General features: G+C 36.7%; 4 protein-coding genes and 1 long non-coding RNA gene across 11 annotated transcripts in view; 2 read left to right on the forward strand and 3 right to left on the reverse strand.

The window, feature by feature from the left end:
* LOC145965460 (uncharacterized) overlaps nt 1-4162 on the reverse strand; it is a 142786-nt gene extending 138624 nt beyond the window's left edge. For both annotated transcript variants that reach the window (XR_014436718.1, XR_014436719.1), the window contains exon 1: nt 3182-4162. This is a non-coding gene — a long non-coding RNA (uncharacterized LOC145965460). The remainder of the gene's footprint in view (nt 1-3181) is intronic.
* Nucleotides 1294-2528, forward strand: LOC145965438 (U3 small nucleolar ribonucleoprotein IMP4). Its single transcript, XM_083088979.1, has one exon. It carries the CDS (start codon nt 1422-1424, stop codon nt 2355-2357), a length of 936 nt encoding a protein of 311 aa, XP_082945105.1. The 5' UTR covers nt 1294-1421; the 3' UTR covers nt 2358-2528.
* Nucleotides 4163-4771: 609 nt separating the features above from the next.
* On the forward strand, nt 4772-7997 carry LOC145964799 (uncharacterized). Of its 6 annotated transcripts, none has more exons than XM_083087908.1 (6): nt 4772-5050; nt 5707-6135; nt 6223-6254; nt 6312-6387; nt 6472-6657; nt 6925-7997. In XM_083087908.1, the coding sequence occupies exons 1-6, from the start codon at nt 4912-4914 to the stop codon at nt 7332-7334; spliced, it is 1272 nt and encodes a 423-aa protein (XP_082944034.1). In that variant the 5' UTR covers nt 4772-4911; the 3' UTR covers nt 7335-7997. The 6 variants fall into 6 exon arrangements, with proteins under 6 accessions (XP_082944034.1, XP_082944031.1, XP_082944032.1 ...); XM_083087909.1 differs by adding an exon at nt 5486-5634 and having other exon boundaries at nt 4936-5050; nt 5707-6254; XM_083087911.1 differs by adding an exon at nt 5486-5634 and having other exon boundaries at nt 4936-5050; nt 5713-6254.
* LOC145964798 (glycine dehydrogenase (decarboxylating), mitochondrial) lies at nt 7364-12533 on the reverse strand. Its single transcript, XM_083087904.1, has 10 exons — nt 12099-12533; nt 11924-12002; nt 11285-11420; nt 10813-11203; nt 10112-10632; nt 9755-10037; nt 9031-9680; nt 8491-8954; nt 8262-8407; nt 7364-8185 (listed from the first exon to the last, which is right to left on the reverse strand). The coding sequence occupies exons 1-10, from the start codon at nt 12300-12302 to the stop codon at nt 8075-8077; spliced, it is 2985 nt and encodes a 994-aa protein (XP_082944030.1). The 5' UTR covers nt 12303-12533; the 3' UTR covers nt 7364-8074.
* Nucleotides 12534-13105: 572 nt separating this feature from the next.
* Pont (RuvB-like helicase pontin) lies at nt 13106-15183 on the reverse strand. Its single transcript, XM_083088878.1, has 3 exons — nt 14947-15183; nt 13875-14550; nt 13106-13708 (listed from the first exon to the last, which is right to left on the reverse strand). Exons 1-3 carry the CDS (start codon nt 15085-15087, stop codon nt 13155-13157), a joined length of 1371 nt encoding a protein of 456 aa, XP_082945004.1. The 5' UTR covers nt 15088-15183; the 3' UTR covers nt 13106-13154.
* Nucleotides 15184-15601: the final 418 nt, after the last annotated feature.

Raw genomic sequence — 15601 nt, forward strand, 5'->3', positions numbered from 1 at the left:
CACGTACACATGTGCTCGAACGCACCGGTGAACAAAATCACCGGTCTGGCCTCCTATCCGCCTATTTCGCGATGCTATTCATTGTTACTTTCATGCGTGATTGCTCGCGCTCAGGTGGTTGCACAAAATAACACATCCAAGTCGAACGTACCACGAGCGTGGGGGAAACGGGTTGATTTTCTCAAATGCTCTGTGTTGCATTTTCTTACAAAGTATACGTTGAGATATGCGCATAAAATACATACCCAAAAATCCGTAAAATATAATAACAATACTTATAAAGTGCGTTTAAAAGATTAATGATTAGTGAGAGATAGTTTCCATAAGAACTTTAAATATTAAATAAATAGGGACTAAATAAACAAGGAAATATTTGAAAGTTATAATTGTAAAATTATAAAATAAAAACTGATTATATAATTTTGCATATAATTAATATGATGGATAATGAGCGATTAGCAGCGATTTATATGGTCGATTAAAAATTAAATGTTACATTTTTCATTTTGGTAAAACCATTAGAAATTTTATATATCAAGATATGTAAGTTCTTGAAACAAAACATTTCCAAATTAATTAACATTTAAAAATTAAGGTAATCTTTTAATTGATCCTTTACATAAACTACACATACCAAAAGAATATAAGTCAATTAATACAAATTATAACAAATTGTAATAATTAACTTCGAATTAAACAAGACAAAAAAATTATAAATAAATTTATGTATAAACATTCCTCTAATTTTTTATTATTCCAATTAACTCATTTTTAATTACTTTTTTTATTAATTTCAATTTATGAGATGAAACGGAGAGAAATAATATTTTTCTCTTAATTGCAATTAAGAGAAATGTTTGCTAAAACGGATTTAAAAGAATACATATAGATGATATGAAAAATAATTTAAAATTCTTGCTAAAGGGAAAGAGATAGTTTACATAAAAAATTTAAACATTAAATAAAGGGACTAAATAAATAAAGAAATATTCGAAAATTACAGTTATGAAATAGAAATTGATTAATTATATAATTTTGTGTATAATTAATATGACGAATAACGAGCAATTTATATAATAATCGACGAAAAATTAAATATTACATTTTTCATTGATAAGACTATTTGAAAATTTGTTTATAAAAATATGCAAGTTCTTCAAAATAGGTCCAGTAGTAAAACATCTGTTTGCATTTGCACCTAAAGTTCAGTGTAATATCGACCGAAATTTAATGCACGTTCATAATAATTCCAACTACAAATGTTACGCGTCGCTGTCTGTCATCAATGAATGTTCGAAGCACATGGCCATGTAAACATAACCTGGAACGACCTGGTGCCGTCTAATAATTGAATCCATATCTCGAAACAAATTTCCTAAAAGTTTGACAACAAGATTGGATTGCAATCTTGAACGACGAAGATGTTACGAAGGCAGGCTCGATTGCGTAGAGAGTATCTCTACAGAAAATCCGTGCAAGATAAGGTGAAGGGTATCCAGGAGAAGAAGGACAAGCTGAAGCATAGCCTGGAGGAGAATATTCCGATTCATCCGGATCTGAGGAAGAACGCGTTGCACGTGCAGAGGAAGATCGAGTGGGAGGATGCTGGGCCGCAGATGGCAGTGGCCATGGGCACCGAAATGGGCGGCTCCGTGGCCAACCACGAGGACGACGAGTATCGCTGGGCCGGCGTGGAAGACCCGAAGATCGTCATCACGACGTCCCGTGATCCCAGCTCCCGGCTCAAGATGTTCGCCAAAGAGCTGCGTCTGATATTTCCCAACTCGCAGCGTATGAATCGTGGTAACTACGAGATGAAGCAACTGGTCCACGCCTGCCGCGCCAACGACGTCACGGACTTCATCATCGTACACGAGCACCGAGGCGTTCCCGACACCCTGGTGGTATGTCATCTGCCGTATGGACCAACAGCCTACTTTACACTGTCCGGTGTCATAATGCGACACGATATACCTGACATTGGCACCATGTCAGAGCAGTATCCACATCTAATATTCCACAATTTCAAGACGAAATTAGGAGCAAGAGTGATGAACATTCTGAAGTATTTGTTTCCTGTGCCAAAAGAAGATAGTAAAAGAGTCATTAGTTTTGCTAATCATGATGATTATATATGTTTCCGACATCATACATATAAAAAGGTACATGGGAAGGATATCGAGATGACAGAAGTTGGGCCACGTTTCCAGATGAAACTGTATGAGATTAAACTAGGAACTCTGGACACTGAATCAACGGCTGACACGGAATGGGCCTTGAGGCCTTATATGAATACAAGTCACAAAAGGAGATTTTTGTCCAATGAAGATGGCTGGCAGCAAGAAGATAGCATATAATTTAATTGTATTAATATAACTAATTATTAAATTATTACAGGTTGTAAAACTATTAATATTTTATATAATAGGTTTTGTAATTATTCAATAGATTTTAAAATCATATTAATATTTTTATATGTATAATAAAAGTTTTCTTGTACATATAACAAATATACTCATTATATCAAATATACTAAACTAGTATATAATAGAATATAAAAATAGTATATAATAAATATAAAATAATCATAAATAATATATCAATGTTTCTGTTTCAATTAATATTTGATGATTTATATACAATCAATGCTATAGTGAAAAGCATGCATATAAATTATTGACTATATATATACGTGTGTGTGTGAAGATGCATGAAGAAATTGCTTTTCAAATTATAAAAACAATAATCTAATATCAAAATTATAATAGATATTTTATTAGATTTTATTAAATTATGATAGATATTTTATATTATTTTGTTAGATATAAAAGATATTTATATTTGTTCACATAGCTAATTAATAATTTCTCTCTCCCTTTTTTTGTATATTTTTTATATAAAAAGTATTTTGATTATAATTAACATCAATTATATTTGTTGCTATATTAATTGTTTAATATTCTTTTTGGTAATTATTTCATATATAAAATCCAAATTTACATATAAATACACAAAGGCACAAATTTTACGAATATATATAGTTTTAGATCGTAACTTAAATGTATTAAAATAAAATAAATGCGCCTTGAAGAAATCGCGCGGTTCTAATTTATGCGTGAAGGAGTGGCCATTTTTGATAATTGTAAATTACGCGATTTGAAATGATAATTTTATCACATACCCATTAACAGCTACTACGCTTCGATGCGATAAACGAAGACCTCGATCCAGTGTCACTCTCTCCACAAAGATTTTTCTCCTTTCTTTCTTGATGCTTGATATAATTTGCATCTCGTGTCTATAGAAAACTTCGGCTGGAAATGCAATTCGATTTCGTCGGCAGAAGGAAGATGGCGATTGTCTTAGTTGCAGGTAGTTGAAAAAAATATCGCGGATAATATTAACACTAGCAGTCACAGCACTTTGATACGACACACATAATCTCGACTAAACTCTTCTTTAATTATTTTCGCGAATATTTTTCTCGTTTCTCCCCCGATTCTTGATATTTTTCACGATTTACGACGAGCGAGAAAAGTTTCCGCGAACCGAAGAAACCGCCGCGTCTCACTTGAAGTCACTCGCGTTATTTCATCGGAAGAAGAAAGGGGGCGTTGTTCCAAATTGCGGGTGATTTAAAAAAATTAGCAATTGAGATAATTTTAAATTTTATTACATTTAATTATTATATTTAATTTATATTTAAATTTTAGTTTTCATTACAGTTTCTGCGATTCGACAAAGAAAATTTTGATCCAATTCTATTTTTTTCCAGGATTTATTTTCCGACTTTTAATAATTTTCATTTTTCGCGATGAGCCGGAAAATTCTGTTCTATCCGACGATTTGAATTCATCAGCAAATTAATTATCACAAATGCGAGAATTACAGAATAACAATATCGCACGTATTTATTAAAATATTTACTGCAATTCCACTTCGTCGGCAGAAGGAAGATGGCGATTGTCTTAGTTGCAGGTTGTTGAAAAAAATATCGCGGATAATATTAACACTAGCAGTCACAGCACTTTGATACGACACACATAATCTCGACTAAACTCTTCTTTAATTATTTTCGCGAATATTTTTCTCGTTTCTCCCCCGATTCTCGATATTTTTCACGATTTACGACGAGCGGGAAAAGTTTCTGCGAACCGAAGAAACCGCCGCGTCTCACTTGAAGTCACTCGCGTTATTTCATCGGAAGAAGAAAGGGGGCGTTGTTCCTAATTGCGGGTGATTTAAACAAATTAGCAATTGAGATAATTTTAAATTTTATTATATTTAATTATTATATTTAATTTATATTTAAATTTTAGTTTTCATTACAGTTTCTGCGATTCGACAAAGAAAATTTTGATCCAATTCAATTTTTTTCCAGGAGGATTTATTTTCCGACTTTTAATAATTTTCATTTTTCGCGATGCGCCGGAAAATTCTGTCCTATCTGACGATTCGAATTCATTAGCAAATTAATAAATGTAAGAATTACAGAATAACAATATCGCACGTATTCATTTATTAAAATAGTGATTGCACTCGCAACCATACACAAGAGGGATCCTGTTCCTTCCGCGAAAATCCTTAAAATAAAATCCTTCATAATCTCCATAATTCAAGAGCGGGAGTTTCATGCAAAAAACGAGCACCGAGTATACGAAACTACCGCCCGAAGTGAGGCTCGCTCGGGATCGGCGCGCGCGTCGTTCGAATATCGCGCGCTGCGCCTGCGCACACGCGACGCGCGAAGCTCGCGCGGCAATTGTTTTCAAAAATCCGCCGTAAATAAATAAACGCGAGTCCCATCGTGCCCCAGGTCGTGCAGGCGAGGAAACGACGGTTTCGTCGGCGTCTCAAACTGGACACTTGGACCCGAGATCGCGACTCGCGGACGCGATCGGACGTCGCGTCATGGATACGCGCATTCATGAGCCCGCGAAATCCGACGATGGTCGCAGGCGCAGCGCCCGCGTTCTCGCATCACGGCGGAGGCGGAGGGACGCTATGGATATGTACGGATCGTCGAGACCACGCACGCAGAAGAGCGACGGTGAGGATCGCCTTCGATCGTTTTCGAACGCGCGGCTGCATCGCGATAGTTGGTTTTTGCTTGCTCGGCTGGTATCGCTTGCGGTGACTCGCATGGATATATGATCGCGCGCTGCTAGAAAATGGGCCGGGGGTCCTTCCTCCGGCGACACTCGGTTGTTGCGACTTGGCTGGTGCGTCGTGTGTCACGACGCCAGGTGTTGCTGGCGCCCGAACACGAGATATTCGCGATTAGATTTTCATTTTTCGCGAGGTGTTTCGAGATTCAGCTTCAGTCGAATTTCCATGACCTTTAAACCCTGATGTAAAACCTTGTAAAAACTTGTCAAAAGTATAAATAATGTCCTGGATCAGAAACGTAGAGATATCAGTATTATATTGTCGAATTTATATCTCGTCTAGTCGTTTGAGTAATCGAATAATTGTCTTTTATAAGAATGTACTACAGAATTTCCAAGAAAAAAATCTCCAAGTTGTACCGCAACTGGCTGCCCACACCTTTAGTAGCTGATACACCGTAGCCTGCATAAAAGTAGTGTTTCTATACTGTGCCTTCTATCCTGACTCTATAGATGTTTAAGCCTGGTAGTTAGCTATTGCAAAGTATATTAGATCCTTTCCCTCGTTTGGCAAGGTGCAGTCTGCTTTATCTTTCAGATCTAGAGGTCACGGGTATATCTCGCAGCGGCCGTGTAAGGAAGAAGTCTTCTAAGCTCGTCGACTTTGAGTCCCCCGATGACCTTACGGAAAATAAACTCAAGCGGCAGAAGGCGCAACAGATACAAACCCAGCAACTTTTGGATCAGTATGAAGTACAACAGCAGCAACAGCAAATATTGCCCACCCAATCTAACCAAATTAGTGGGCGACAAAGAAAAAATTCAGGTTCCAATCATGTCCAGCAAAGGATCAAGGTGGAATCCCTGTCCGATAACGAGATGCAATCGTCGGGCTCAGAATCCGACGATCCCTCTGGGATAAACGAGGATGAGAGATACAGCATGGACTCTGGAAGCGACAATGAAGTAGACCCTCTTATGATTGACGATAGAGAAACGGGATTTAGGAAGCTAGAACCACCATCAGGTCAGGAAACACCATCGCAAGCAAATAGTTTATATATGCTTGAAAAATGTAAAAAAAAGATTATTATTAAGGATGGGAAAATTATAGGCAAAACAAAGGCACAGCGTAAAGACAAAGGGGTACGTACTAATGAAGAGCGATACCAAAGAATGGCCTTAATCTTTTGATATTTTTAGAAGACGAGATTTACCGCTTACATGCTATGGGCAAAGAAAATTAGACAAGAACTATTAGAACAATCTCCTTACATGGGTATTTAAGCTACATTTATTCTTTCTCATACATGTACAAACGCATGCAACTTTGATGTTGTTTATTGATTGTTGCTTTTTGTAGATTTTGCGGCAATTTCTAAGCGATTAGGAGAGCTGTGGGCTACAGTACCACATCTGGAAAAATATAATTGGCGTAGACGCGCAAAACGCCTAGCAGCAAAACCTCATTCTTTACCAGCGAGTAAAGATGAGCCTATCTGGAAAATGCCACCACCCGCCTCGCGAAAAAAATTCATTAATAAAATTGGTGGGTTTGTTTAGTTCCTCATGTATAAGCAGTATACGATTTGTATGTCGTGTTGTGCAGTAGTTTATGTACCTTTGTCTTCTTCGTGTGCATGTGCATCAGCCGAAAATATTTGTCGGATCAAATATATATATATCCGTCCTTTATAATCTTCTTTGTAGTTACTTTTTCTTTTCTTTTTTTTATTTTTGTTTAGCGTGCATGCCTTTCGTTTAAATGTGAACGATACAACGTTAATAAATTATTCCCGTATGCGTTGTATTTCAGGTAATGGGAAAGAAACGAAGACTGCTGCAAAAAAGACTATCCAACTTGGCATGCCGTCTGTTGTCGGGAATATCCCAATCTCTCCGCCGTCGAATCGCACCGGTAAAGATCTAGTCAATGAACCGGTGATAGGCACGGGAATGTACAAGGTGATTGGAACGCAGCCGATTGATGTTGCGGCTCATCTCAAACTGCTTGGCGAGAGCTTGACGATCATTGGGGAGCGTTTAAAGGAGCACGATGGTCAAATAGCCGTCTCTGGCAGTCTTTCGGTTCTATTGGATTCGTTGCTCTGTGCCTTAGGTCCATTAATTTGTTTAACGCAACAATTGCCGGAAACTAACGGAGCTAAACCAGAGACACTTTCCCAAATGCTCGATAACATTGCTTATCTTATGCCTGGTCTATAAAATATGTACAAAATATTTAAAGGATAACAGTTTGGTAATTGTGTAAATATGTGTATGAAGTTAGATAAAAATGAGTAGAATGAAATTATGAGCATGAAAACAAAAAAAGAAAATGTATGTCATTTATTTGCAAGAAAAATTTAAATCTTTGACACAGATTGTCACTATATTTTCTTATCTATAAAAAAATAGCACATTATGTTTTATATAAATAATATATTGTATAAAAATTATATAATAAATATTTAAGTATAAAATTTCAAGTAGGAAGAGGATTAATAAGAACCGAACGCAATATAAGTAGAAGCAATTAAATTGCGTAAAAATCTCCTTTAATTCCACTAAACATTTCGGTTCTTTTTTAGGCCATTTGCAGCAATCCAAATTTATACAAGTTTCCTATCGGTTACAGCTATTAATAAATAACTATTAAGAAATTAATCCGAATCTCGTTCTTTACTAAAAACGAAAGCTGATGGAAACTGAAGATCAAGCATTATAAATTTATTGTTTATCATTTGAATTGCTGAAGATGATCTAAAGAACTAAAATGTTTATTGAAGTCAAAGACTCTTACATGATTTAATTGCGCCCATTTGCTGCGCGCGGCTTTTATTAATCAATTTTCTATTTGAATATTTATATTGAATATATTAGAACCTTTTCGATTTGTTCAAATATTTAAATAATCCTATTATAACTAACTGTACATGTGACATATATAAAAATATTACACAACACTATTGTTCTGTTAAAATAGGCGGACATGTACAAAATAGATTTTTATCACCGTATATATCGTCTATTCTTCCTACGCTTGGCCAAATCTTGTTGCTTCCCTTAACAAATGGCTAAAAAATTATATAGATATAAAATTTTGTAAAATTGCATTTATACGTTCAAGTAAAATATTTAAGAGACACTTACAGCGGGAAAAGCCGCTAACTCTCGCGAGTATGCTCGATTCCATTCGGTTGCTATTACTTGCTCCTGCGTGTGAGGTGCCATCTTCAAAGGATTTTGTTCAATATCTAATTTTCCTTCTTCAATGTCGGCAATCTCTTTCCTTATGGCTATCAGAAGAAACACAAGTAAGAATGCCAGAAATATTGCATTATTTTAAGCACAGCATTCACAAGTTTTTTTTTAAACTTACAGATCAGAGAATCGCAAAATCTATCCAACTCAATCTTATCCTCGGATTCAGTCGGTTCGATCATTAAGGTACCAGCTACAGGCCAGCTCATGGTCGGTGCGTGGAAACCATAATCCATTAATCTTTTCGCGATATCAACGGCCTCGACGTTGGCAGTTTTCTTTAAATCTCTTATATCCAGAATGAATTCATGCGCAATCAGTCCGGTTTCACCCTTGTACAACGTGTTGTAATGCTTCTCCAGTCTCTTGCTCATGTAATTAGCATTGAGGATGGCCACTTGCGTAGCTTTACGCAAGCCTTTCGGACCCATCATCTTAATGTAGGCCCACGAGATTGGTAAAATGACAGATGATCCAAAAGGTGCGGCAGACACAGTACCAAAATTCTTTATATCGCTATTGCCGTTGTCAGAACAATTTATTATCGGATGATTTGGCAGAAAAGGTATCAAATGTCTCTTTCTGTAAATTAAATTATATATACATTTATATAATTTAATACAAAATTCTTTTCAAGATTAGGATAAACGTTACTTACACTCCGATGGGACCCATACCGGGTCCGCCACCTCCATGTGGAATACAGAACGTCTTGTGCAAGTTGAGGTGTGACACATCGCTGCCATAGTCGCCAGGTCGACACAAGCCTACTTGAGCATTCATATTGGCGCCGTCCAAGTATACCTGCCCGCCAACACTGTGCACCATGTTACATATGTCGCTAATTGTCTCCTCGAATACTCCGTTTGTCGACGGATACGTAATCATCAGGCACGATAACGTTTCTCGGTATTTGTCAATCATCTCTGTCAGATGTGCTATGTCAACAGAACCGTCCTTACGCACCAAGATTGCTTCCACTTGCATACCTGCCATTTGGGCGGACGCGGGATTCGTGCCATGCGCGGATACCGGGATCAAACATACTTGTCGATGCTTTTCATCTTTGGATTCGTGGTAACACTGTATAGCTCTCAAACCCGCGTATTCACCCTGTGCCCCGCTATTCGGCTGGAAACTGATGCCATCGTAACCGGTAATCGCGCAGAGATCACGCTTCAATTCAGCGAATAATTGTTGATATCCTTTAGCCTGCTCGAGAGGAGCAAAGGGATGCATGTCCGTGAGACCTTTCAAACTGCATGGCATCATCTCCGTTGTTGAATTCAATTTCATCGTGCAAGAACCCTATAAAACGTTGATGTTAATTAATGTTAAACTACATCAGAATGCATTATTTTTGTAAAATTGCAGCTATTTACCAATGGAATCATACTATGTACGAGAGACACATCCTTGTTTTCCAGAGATTTCATGTATCTAACTATCCTTGTCTCGGAATGATAGCTATTGAAGACAGGATGTTGCAAATATGGAATGGTACGATGGAAATCTGACTTGTCCAAACTTCTCGCGAGCAGATCTTCGTCTTGGATAACATCTTCAACTATAGTGTTGGCCAAAAATACTTTATAAAGATCATTCACGTCCTCTATCGTTGTAGTTTCATCGAGGGATATTCCAACAGTACCGTCGTTGTAATATCTGCAAATTTTCGTTCATAATTTTATCACCAAAATTATAAATTATTTTGTCTATTAAGAAAAGAGTATACAAACCTTAAATTGATTTTAGCTCTGCTCGCATTCTCTTTTACAATCTGCGCAGAAATCTTTGGCGACACTCTAATAGTATCAAAAAAGTACATGTTGTGTATTACGTTTCCAGCTTCTTCCAAACCTCTCGTCAAGGCCAGCGTCAAATTGTGCACTCTGCTCGCGATGTCGCGTATTCCTTGAGGACCGTGATACACAGCGTACATTGCGGACATGTTGGCCAGCAACGCTTGTGCGGTGCAGATATTGCTAGTGGCTTTATCCCGCCTGATGTGTTGCTCGCGCGTTTGCAGAGCCAACCGATAGGCCTCCCGTCCATCCAAGTCTTTTGTAACGCCTATCATTCGACCGGGAATTAATCGTACCAGCTTCTGTCGGCATGCGAAGAATGCGGCATGAGGTCCACCGTATCCAAGAGGTATCCCGAAACGTTGACTCGTACCTACGCATATGTCGATGCCGAATTCACTCGGTGGTTGAAGTACAGCTAACGCCAGTAAGTCCGTAGCCGCGCAGACGAGTGTCTAAAACGCAATGCATTATGATACCTGATGATATACACAATCTTATAATATATATGAACAAGATATTGCTTCTGTAATAGTTACAAAAGAACTGTATCTGTCTCACGTAAAAAATGTTTATAAGGGGGATATTTTCTTTTTGTTTTTTTCTATATTATAGTTCTCGATGATAATTATTACCCCGTCAGCGTGCGCCTTTTTGACAACGTCGTTGAAATTGTGTATACAGCCAGTCGTATCGGGATACTGCACGAGAATGCCGGCGATATCCTTCCCACTTGTGTCCACGTTGAACACGTCTCCAATTTCCAGCGTTAAACCTAAAGACGCGGCTCGTGTTGCTATCACACTGATGGTTTGCGGATGCACTTGGTTGGAGAGAAACAATTTTTTTCTCTTATTATGTCTGCATGCGAGCGCCAAGGCCTCCGCTGCTGCTGTTCCCTCGTCCAAGAGGGAGGCGTTCGCCACTTCCATCCCCGTGAAGTCACATATCATGGTTTGGTAATTCAATAAACTTTCCAATCGTCCTTGCGAGATCTCCGGCTGATAGGGAGTGTACTGCGTCGTCCTGAGGTAAGATAAGATAAAAATATTTATATAATATTTTCCTACATTTCAATGTTATCGGTTTTATTCCAGCACAATTTACCATCCTGGATTTTCGAAGATGTTTCGCATGATTGCGTGCGGCACGCAGCAATTATGGTATCCCATACCAATGTAAGAGCGCCATACATCATTCTTTTCCGAAATTTTGGTGGCCAGCTTCATCAGATCGTATTCGGCTGCAGAATTAATTAATTTATATAAATTTCATCCTCCATAATAATTCAAAACTAATTGTATATTATTTCGATACAAATAATACATAATTAGAGTTTTATACGATGAACAAAATATAAGGTCATATGTTTGTACTATTGCAAAATGAGATTAAATTTATGCGACAACATAAACTCAATTCTATCGGAAATCACGTGAATGCGAGACGGACACACGAGATTGAACTACGACCTAAGATAACGATAAATAGATGGAAGGTTATCAATTTAAGGTCAAGTCGAATCCCAGTCTCGTGACTTGTCACGTTTCTACAGAATGACGATTATCTTAAAAGCGAAAAAATACAATTGCTGTTTATATATTTCATCCGGAGAAAAATTCGGATAACTTTGCGAGCAAGGAACAAGATCCATCATTTCGCTCTAAATTAATGAGATAGATCTCTAATTGCGTCTTAATAAAATCTAAATATTATATATACTAATTAAGAGGATACATTACTCACTAACTGGTTCATCGAGATTTAAATCTCCCTTGTGAAGAATTTTAGCTGGTACCGCCGCTTCTGTTAATTCATCAAGATTCTGCAATATCGAATTGCAAGTACAATTAATCCACGATTAATTGAATACAAATATACTTTTCTCATTGAATGATAAAATTTCACAAGTATATGTTACCTTAAATCCAATTAATCTCAACATTTCCATCTGCTCATGTTCCCTGGGTCCAATGTGCCTTATTTGAAATTCCTCTTTTTGCGGGAGTAATTTATCGAGATTCTTTCGCAAATTACTCAATCGCAATTCATGCGCACATTGAGTCACAATATTACGTTTATTTAAAAGTTTCAAGTATCGTCCCACCTTTAAAGTGTGCTGCATTGTAACTTTTTAAAAAGAGACCGCGTAGAGAAAGCGATAAATGCTGTACGTATATACCACTCGAGGATCGTCACAAAACTAAGAAACGTTATGAACTTGACGGAGATTTTATACTCGGTATATTGATATAGTCATACGGTATATCGATATCATATGTCACAATTCTTGATTACACAGCTTGAACTTTAACCTTAGCTTATACAATAGTGAAAAATTATTTTCACAATTATATCTCAGTGTGTCTAATCCAATATAGAATTTATTAAACAACATATGTTTATTTATTTTTTTTTTAACTTTGTTTCTATTCCTATTGTAAACATTGTACAATATACAAGATTTTGTTAATTATAATAATTTGTTATATATTTAATCAAGCGAAAATAAAATTAATTTTTAAATCTAAATAAAGAATAAATTGCAATATAATTTATATTTTTATATAAAGAAATAAATATATTTAATATAAAGAAATATATACATACATATATATTTTATAAGAACCATTTTTATTTATATCTTTAACACACAAAAATATTTATGTAGAATCACATATGAGAAATATTCTAATATGTAAGATTGTTTCACTATACAATAATACATTTAACATTACTGTATCATATGTACACTTAAAGCTATTATTACTCTATTCAGAGTATAAATGAGCGATTGAAAAACTGAAAAAGTTAAAACATAATGGAAAAATATTTAGAAAAATATTTTAAGAACTTCTCAAAATATTTTTTAAGTTTTGGTTTAAAACAGTTTCGGATGCAGGAAAAATTTGAAACACATTTGAAAAACTATTGTTGAACAGACTAGTCTTTATTTCATAAACTTAATATTAAACTTTTATTTCATATACTTATCTTGATTTTGTGTAAGTATCTTAGCAGATGATTTAGCGTCCAAGAAAAGCGTATTGACTTCTTCAACATCCTCTTTCTTGATGCTGGTTCTTTCATTGATCTTTGCAGTCAAAGCTGCGGGTGTTAGGAGTTGCACTACGTATCGCAGAGTCGTTTTCGTGCCAAGTTCGCCGAGAGCGGACAGAGCTTCGTCCTCGATTTGAAGTCCTTCTGTTACAGCTCTCAGCTTCACTATCTGCTCAATCTCTTGTCTGGAATATGGAAGAGTCTTGATGATGAGCAGACGATCCAACAGATCGAGAGGGATGCCGTGTGGAGAGACGATGTCCTCGGTTCCCCGGATCACGCAACGGCCACGATTTGTAGCGAAGATGACGATCGGTGCTATAGCGCTTTCCAGCGCGCGATGCAGGTAGGTAAACGTTTCTATATCTAGCATGTGAACCTCGTCTATGAACAATACGCCTGGTACTAACTCGGCGATGCCTTGGTCGATATACTTGTTTACTACCTTGTTTATTTCTTTCCGCAATTTATCTAAAATAATTTGTATATATAATTTAAATAGATATATTTGTTTTCAGATATCAATATATATATATATATATATATATATATATATATATAATTTTAAAAATCTATAATAATATATAAATAATTTGTTAGAAGATATTAAATATGTAAATAATATATCTTAATTTACCTGTAATTTCGGTTTTTTTAGGCTTCATTAATTGTCCCATCATGGACATTATGTCTTGTCCTCCTTGCGGCTTAGCATTGGCTACATCTAAATCATGCAATGTCACATCTTGAATGACTTCCTTCTTTTTGTGTACATCACCTTTTGGCAAGGGAACATATTCCTCTGCTTCCAAATCGAATTCGGTAGCAAAATTATCACTCCGACCTTGCCTCTTTACCGCACCGCTATTGGCTTCGATATAAATTACATCGCCAGTCTCTACCTTCTCCTTTTGCAGAGACTCGTATATGGATGGATCCAGCTTTAACTGTTTTGTGCCTTTAGAAGTCTTCAATCCGAGGACTACATGTGATACAGTTTTACCATAACCACCCATAGGATTCTCCGTTTCTATAGGTGTCAGCTCTGTGACTTCACCCTCATATACTTCCTTTGTTTCTTTGATTCTCAAACCAATGGCTCTCCTGAAATTCTCCATGAGGACCTCTGTTTTCTTGATTTCCGAACTGTAGACTTCCGAACCAACCATAGGACAAAAAGGCACCTTGTTACCAAGTTCTTGAGCTATGGCAAGAGCTATTGCGGTCTTGCCTGTGCCTGGTGGACCGGCCAACAGTATAGCGCGTCCCGCCATTCTCTTGGACTTTATCATATCGACAACAATACCTGCTGCCTGTAAGAGTGACAATGCTATATTTAATCATTTTCATCACATACTTATCATTAATATATAAAAGAAGGAAAAAATGTTAGACAGAAAGCTTTGGATAAGGAGATTTATTATATATTTATTACATAATAAATCTATATAATAATTATTATATTATTTTATATAATAATTATTATATTATTTTTTATATATAAACTATATATAAATATAAAAAATAATATAAACAATAAATTATATTTAATTTATTTATATTTAAATTAAATTATATTTAATATTTATATACTATATTATATTATTTATATTTATTTATTTATTTTATTTATATCCAGAGGGCAAACCGACGCATGTAACACGATACAATTCCTACATCAAAAATCGTCTCTCTGAGAAGATACTAACCTCTCGCGCCATTTCCTGGCCGACGAGACCGGCCGCATTTTGGATGGCTGTGCCCTTCTCATCGAGTCCCAGCCCCTTGATGTGCGTGTGAGCGGAGATCCTCTGGGTCTTGGCGGTGCTCTTCACCTCCTCGATCTTCATCGCGGCTTTCCACGGCAAAAAGGAGTGAAACAAAGTACCAGGAAGACGAACACGTTGCTAGCTACGCCTGTTTGATTGATACAGCTTCCCCCACCACCGTTGTTACAGCAACGCGGCTCGTGATTGGCGGAAATCAAACGCCGAGCTTTGCCTCGAGTTACGCGCCACCCCCCGAAGCTCAAGCTCGTGGAATTTATCGCTCCTGGCTTCATAAGTATATATTTTTTATCGCCTTTCGAAATTAAGGAGTAAGTTCGAAAGAGGAAAATACATTTATATATCGGGTGTCGAAAATATATCGACAGCGAGACGATTAATATCGAGCAGTGCTCGCGCAAGCTGTTTAGCGATTAATACACTTTTCGGAAACTAGATGTCTCTTGAGACGAATAGTTTCTCGAGAACGCAGTGAATACCTGGATTTCGTATATAAAGGCCTTCCGAGGAATCTGCTCTCGGGTCCGGTGCACCTGGGAAAAAGCTAACGATAAATCGTAATCTTAATTTGAAGTTG

The sequence above is a fragment of the Camponotus vicinus genome, unplaced genomic scaffold, assembly GCF_025532165.1.
Source record: "Camponotus vicinus isolate PSW18456_S1 unplaced genomic scaffold, iyCamVici1.0 SCAF_14, whole genome shotgun sequence".
Taxonomy (NCBI): Eukaryota; Metazoa; Arthropoda; class Insecta; order Hymenoptera; family Formicidae; genus Camponotus; species Camponotus vicinus.

What these genes read in the sequence shown, in the direction of transcription:
- LOC145964799 (XM_083087905.1), top strand. Translation starts at nt 4,912, where the DNA reads ATGGATACGCGCATTCATGAGCCCGCGAAATCCGACGATGGTCGCAGG. An exon ending in ACGCACGCAGAAGAGCGACG is followed by an intron (nt 5,051 to 5,706) that starts GTGAGGATCGCC and finishes TTTATCTTTCAG; the next exon opens with ATCTAGAGGTCACGGGTATA. An exon ending in AAAATTCATTAATAAAATTG is followed by an intron (nt 6,658 to 6,924) that starts GTGGGTTTGTTT and finishes GTTGTATTTCAG; the next exon opens with GTAATGGGAAAGAAACGAAG.
- LOC145965438 (XM_083088979.1), top strand. Translation starts at nt 1,422, where the DNA reads ATGTTACGAAGGCAGGCTCGATTGCGTAGAGAGTATCTCTACAGAAAA.
- LOC145964798 (XM_083087904.1), bottom strand. Translation starts at nt 12,302, where the DNA reads ATGCAGCACACTTTAAAGGTGGGACGATACTTGAAACTTTTAAATAAA. An exon ending in AAAAGGCGCACGCTGACGGG is followed by an intron (nt 10,633 to 10,812) that starts GTAATAATTATC and finishes ATTGCGTTTTAG; the next exon opens with ACACTCGTCTGCGCGGCTAC. An exon ending in ATTTTGCGATTCTCTGATCT is followed by an intron (nt 8,408 to 8,490) that starts GTAAGTTTAAAA and finishes TTCTTCTGATAG; the next exon opens with CCATAAGGAAAGAGATTGCC.
- Pont (XM_083088878.1), bottom strand. Translation starts at nt 15,087, where the DNA reads ATGAAGATCGAGGAGGTGAAGAGCACCGCCAAGACCCAGAGGATCTCC. An exon ending in GCCAGGAAATGGCGCGAGAG is followed by an intron (nt 14,551 to 14,946) that starts GTTAGTATCTTC and finishes TCACTCTTACAG; the next exon opens with GCAGCAGGTATTGTTGTCGA. An exon ending in TAAAAAAACCGAAATTACAG is followed by an intron (nt 13,709 to 13,874) that starts GTAAATTAAGAT and finishes AAATTATTTTAG; the next exon opens with ATAAATTGCGGAAAGAAATA.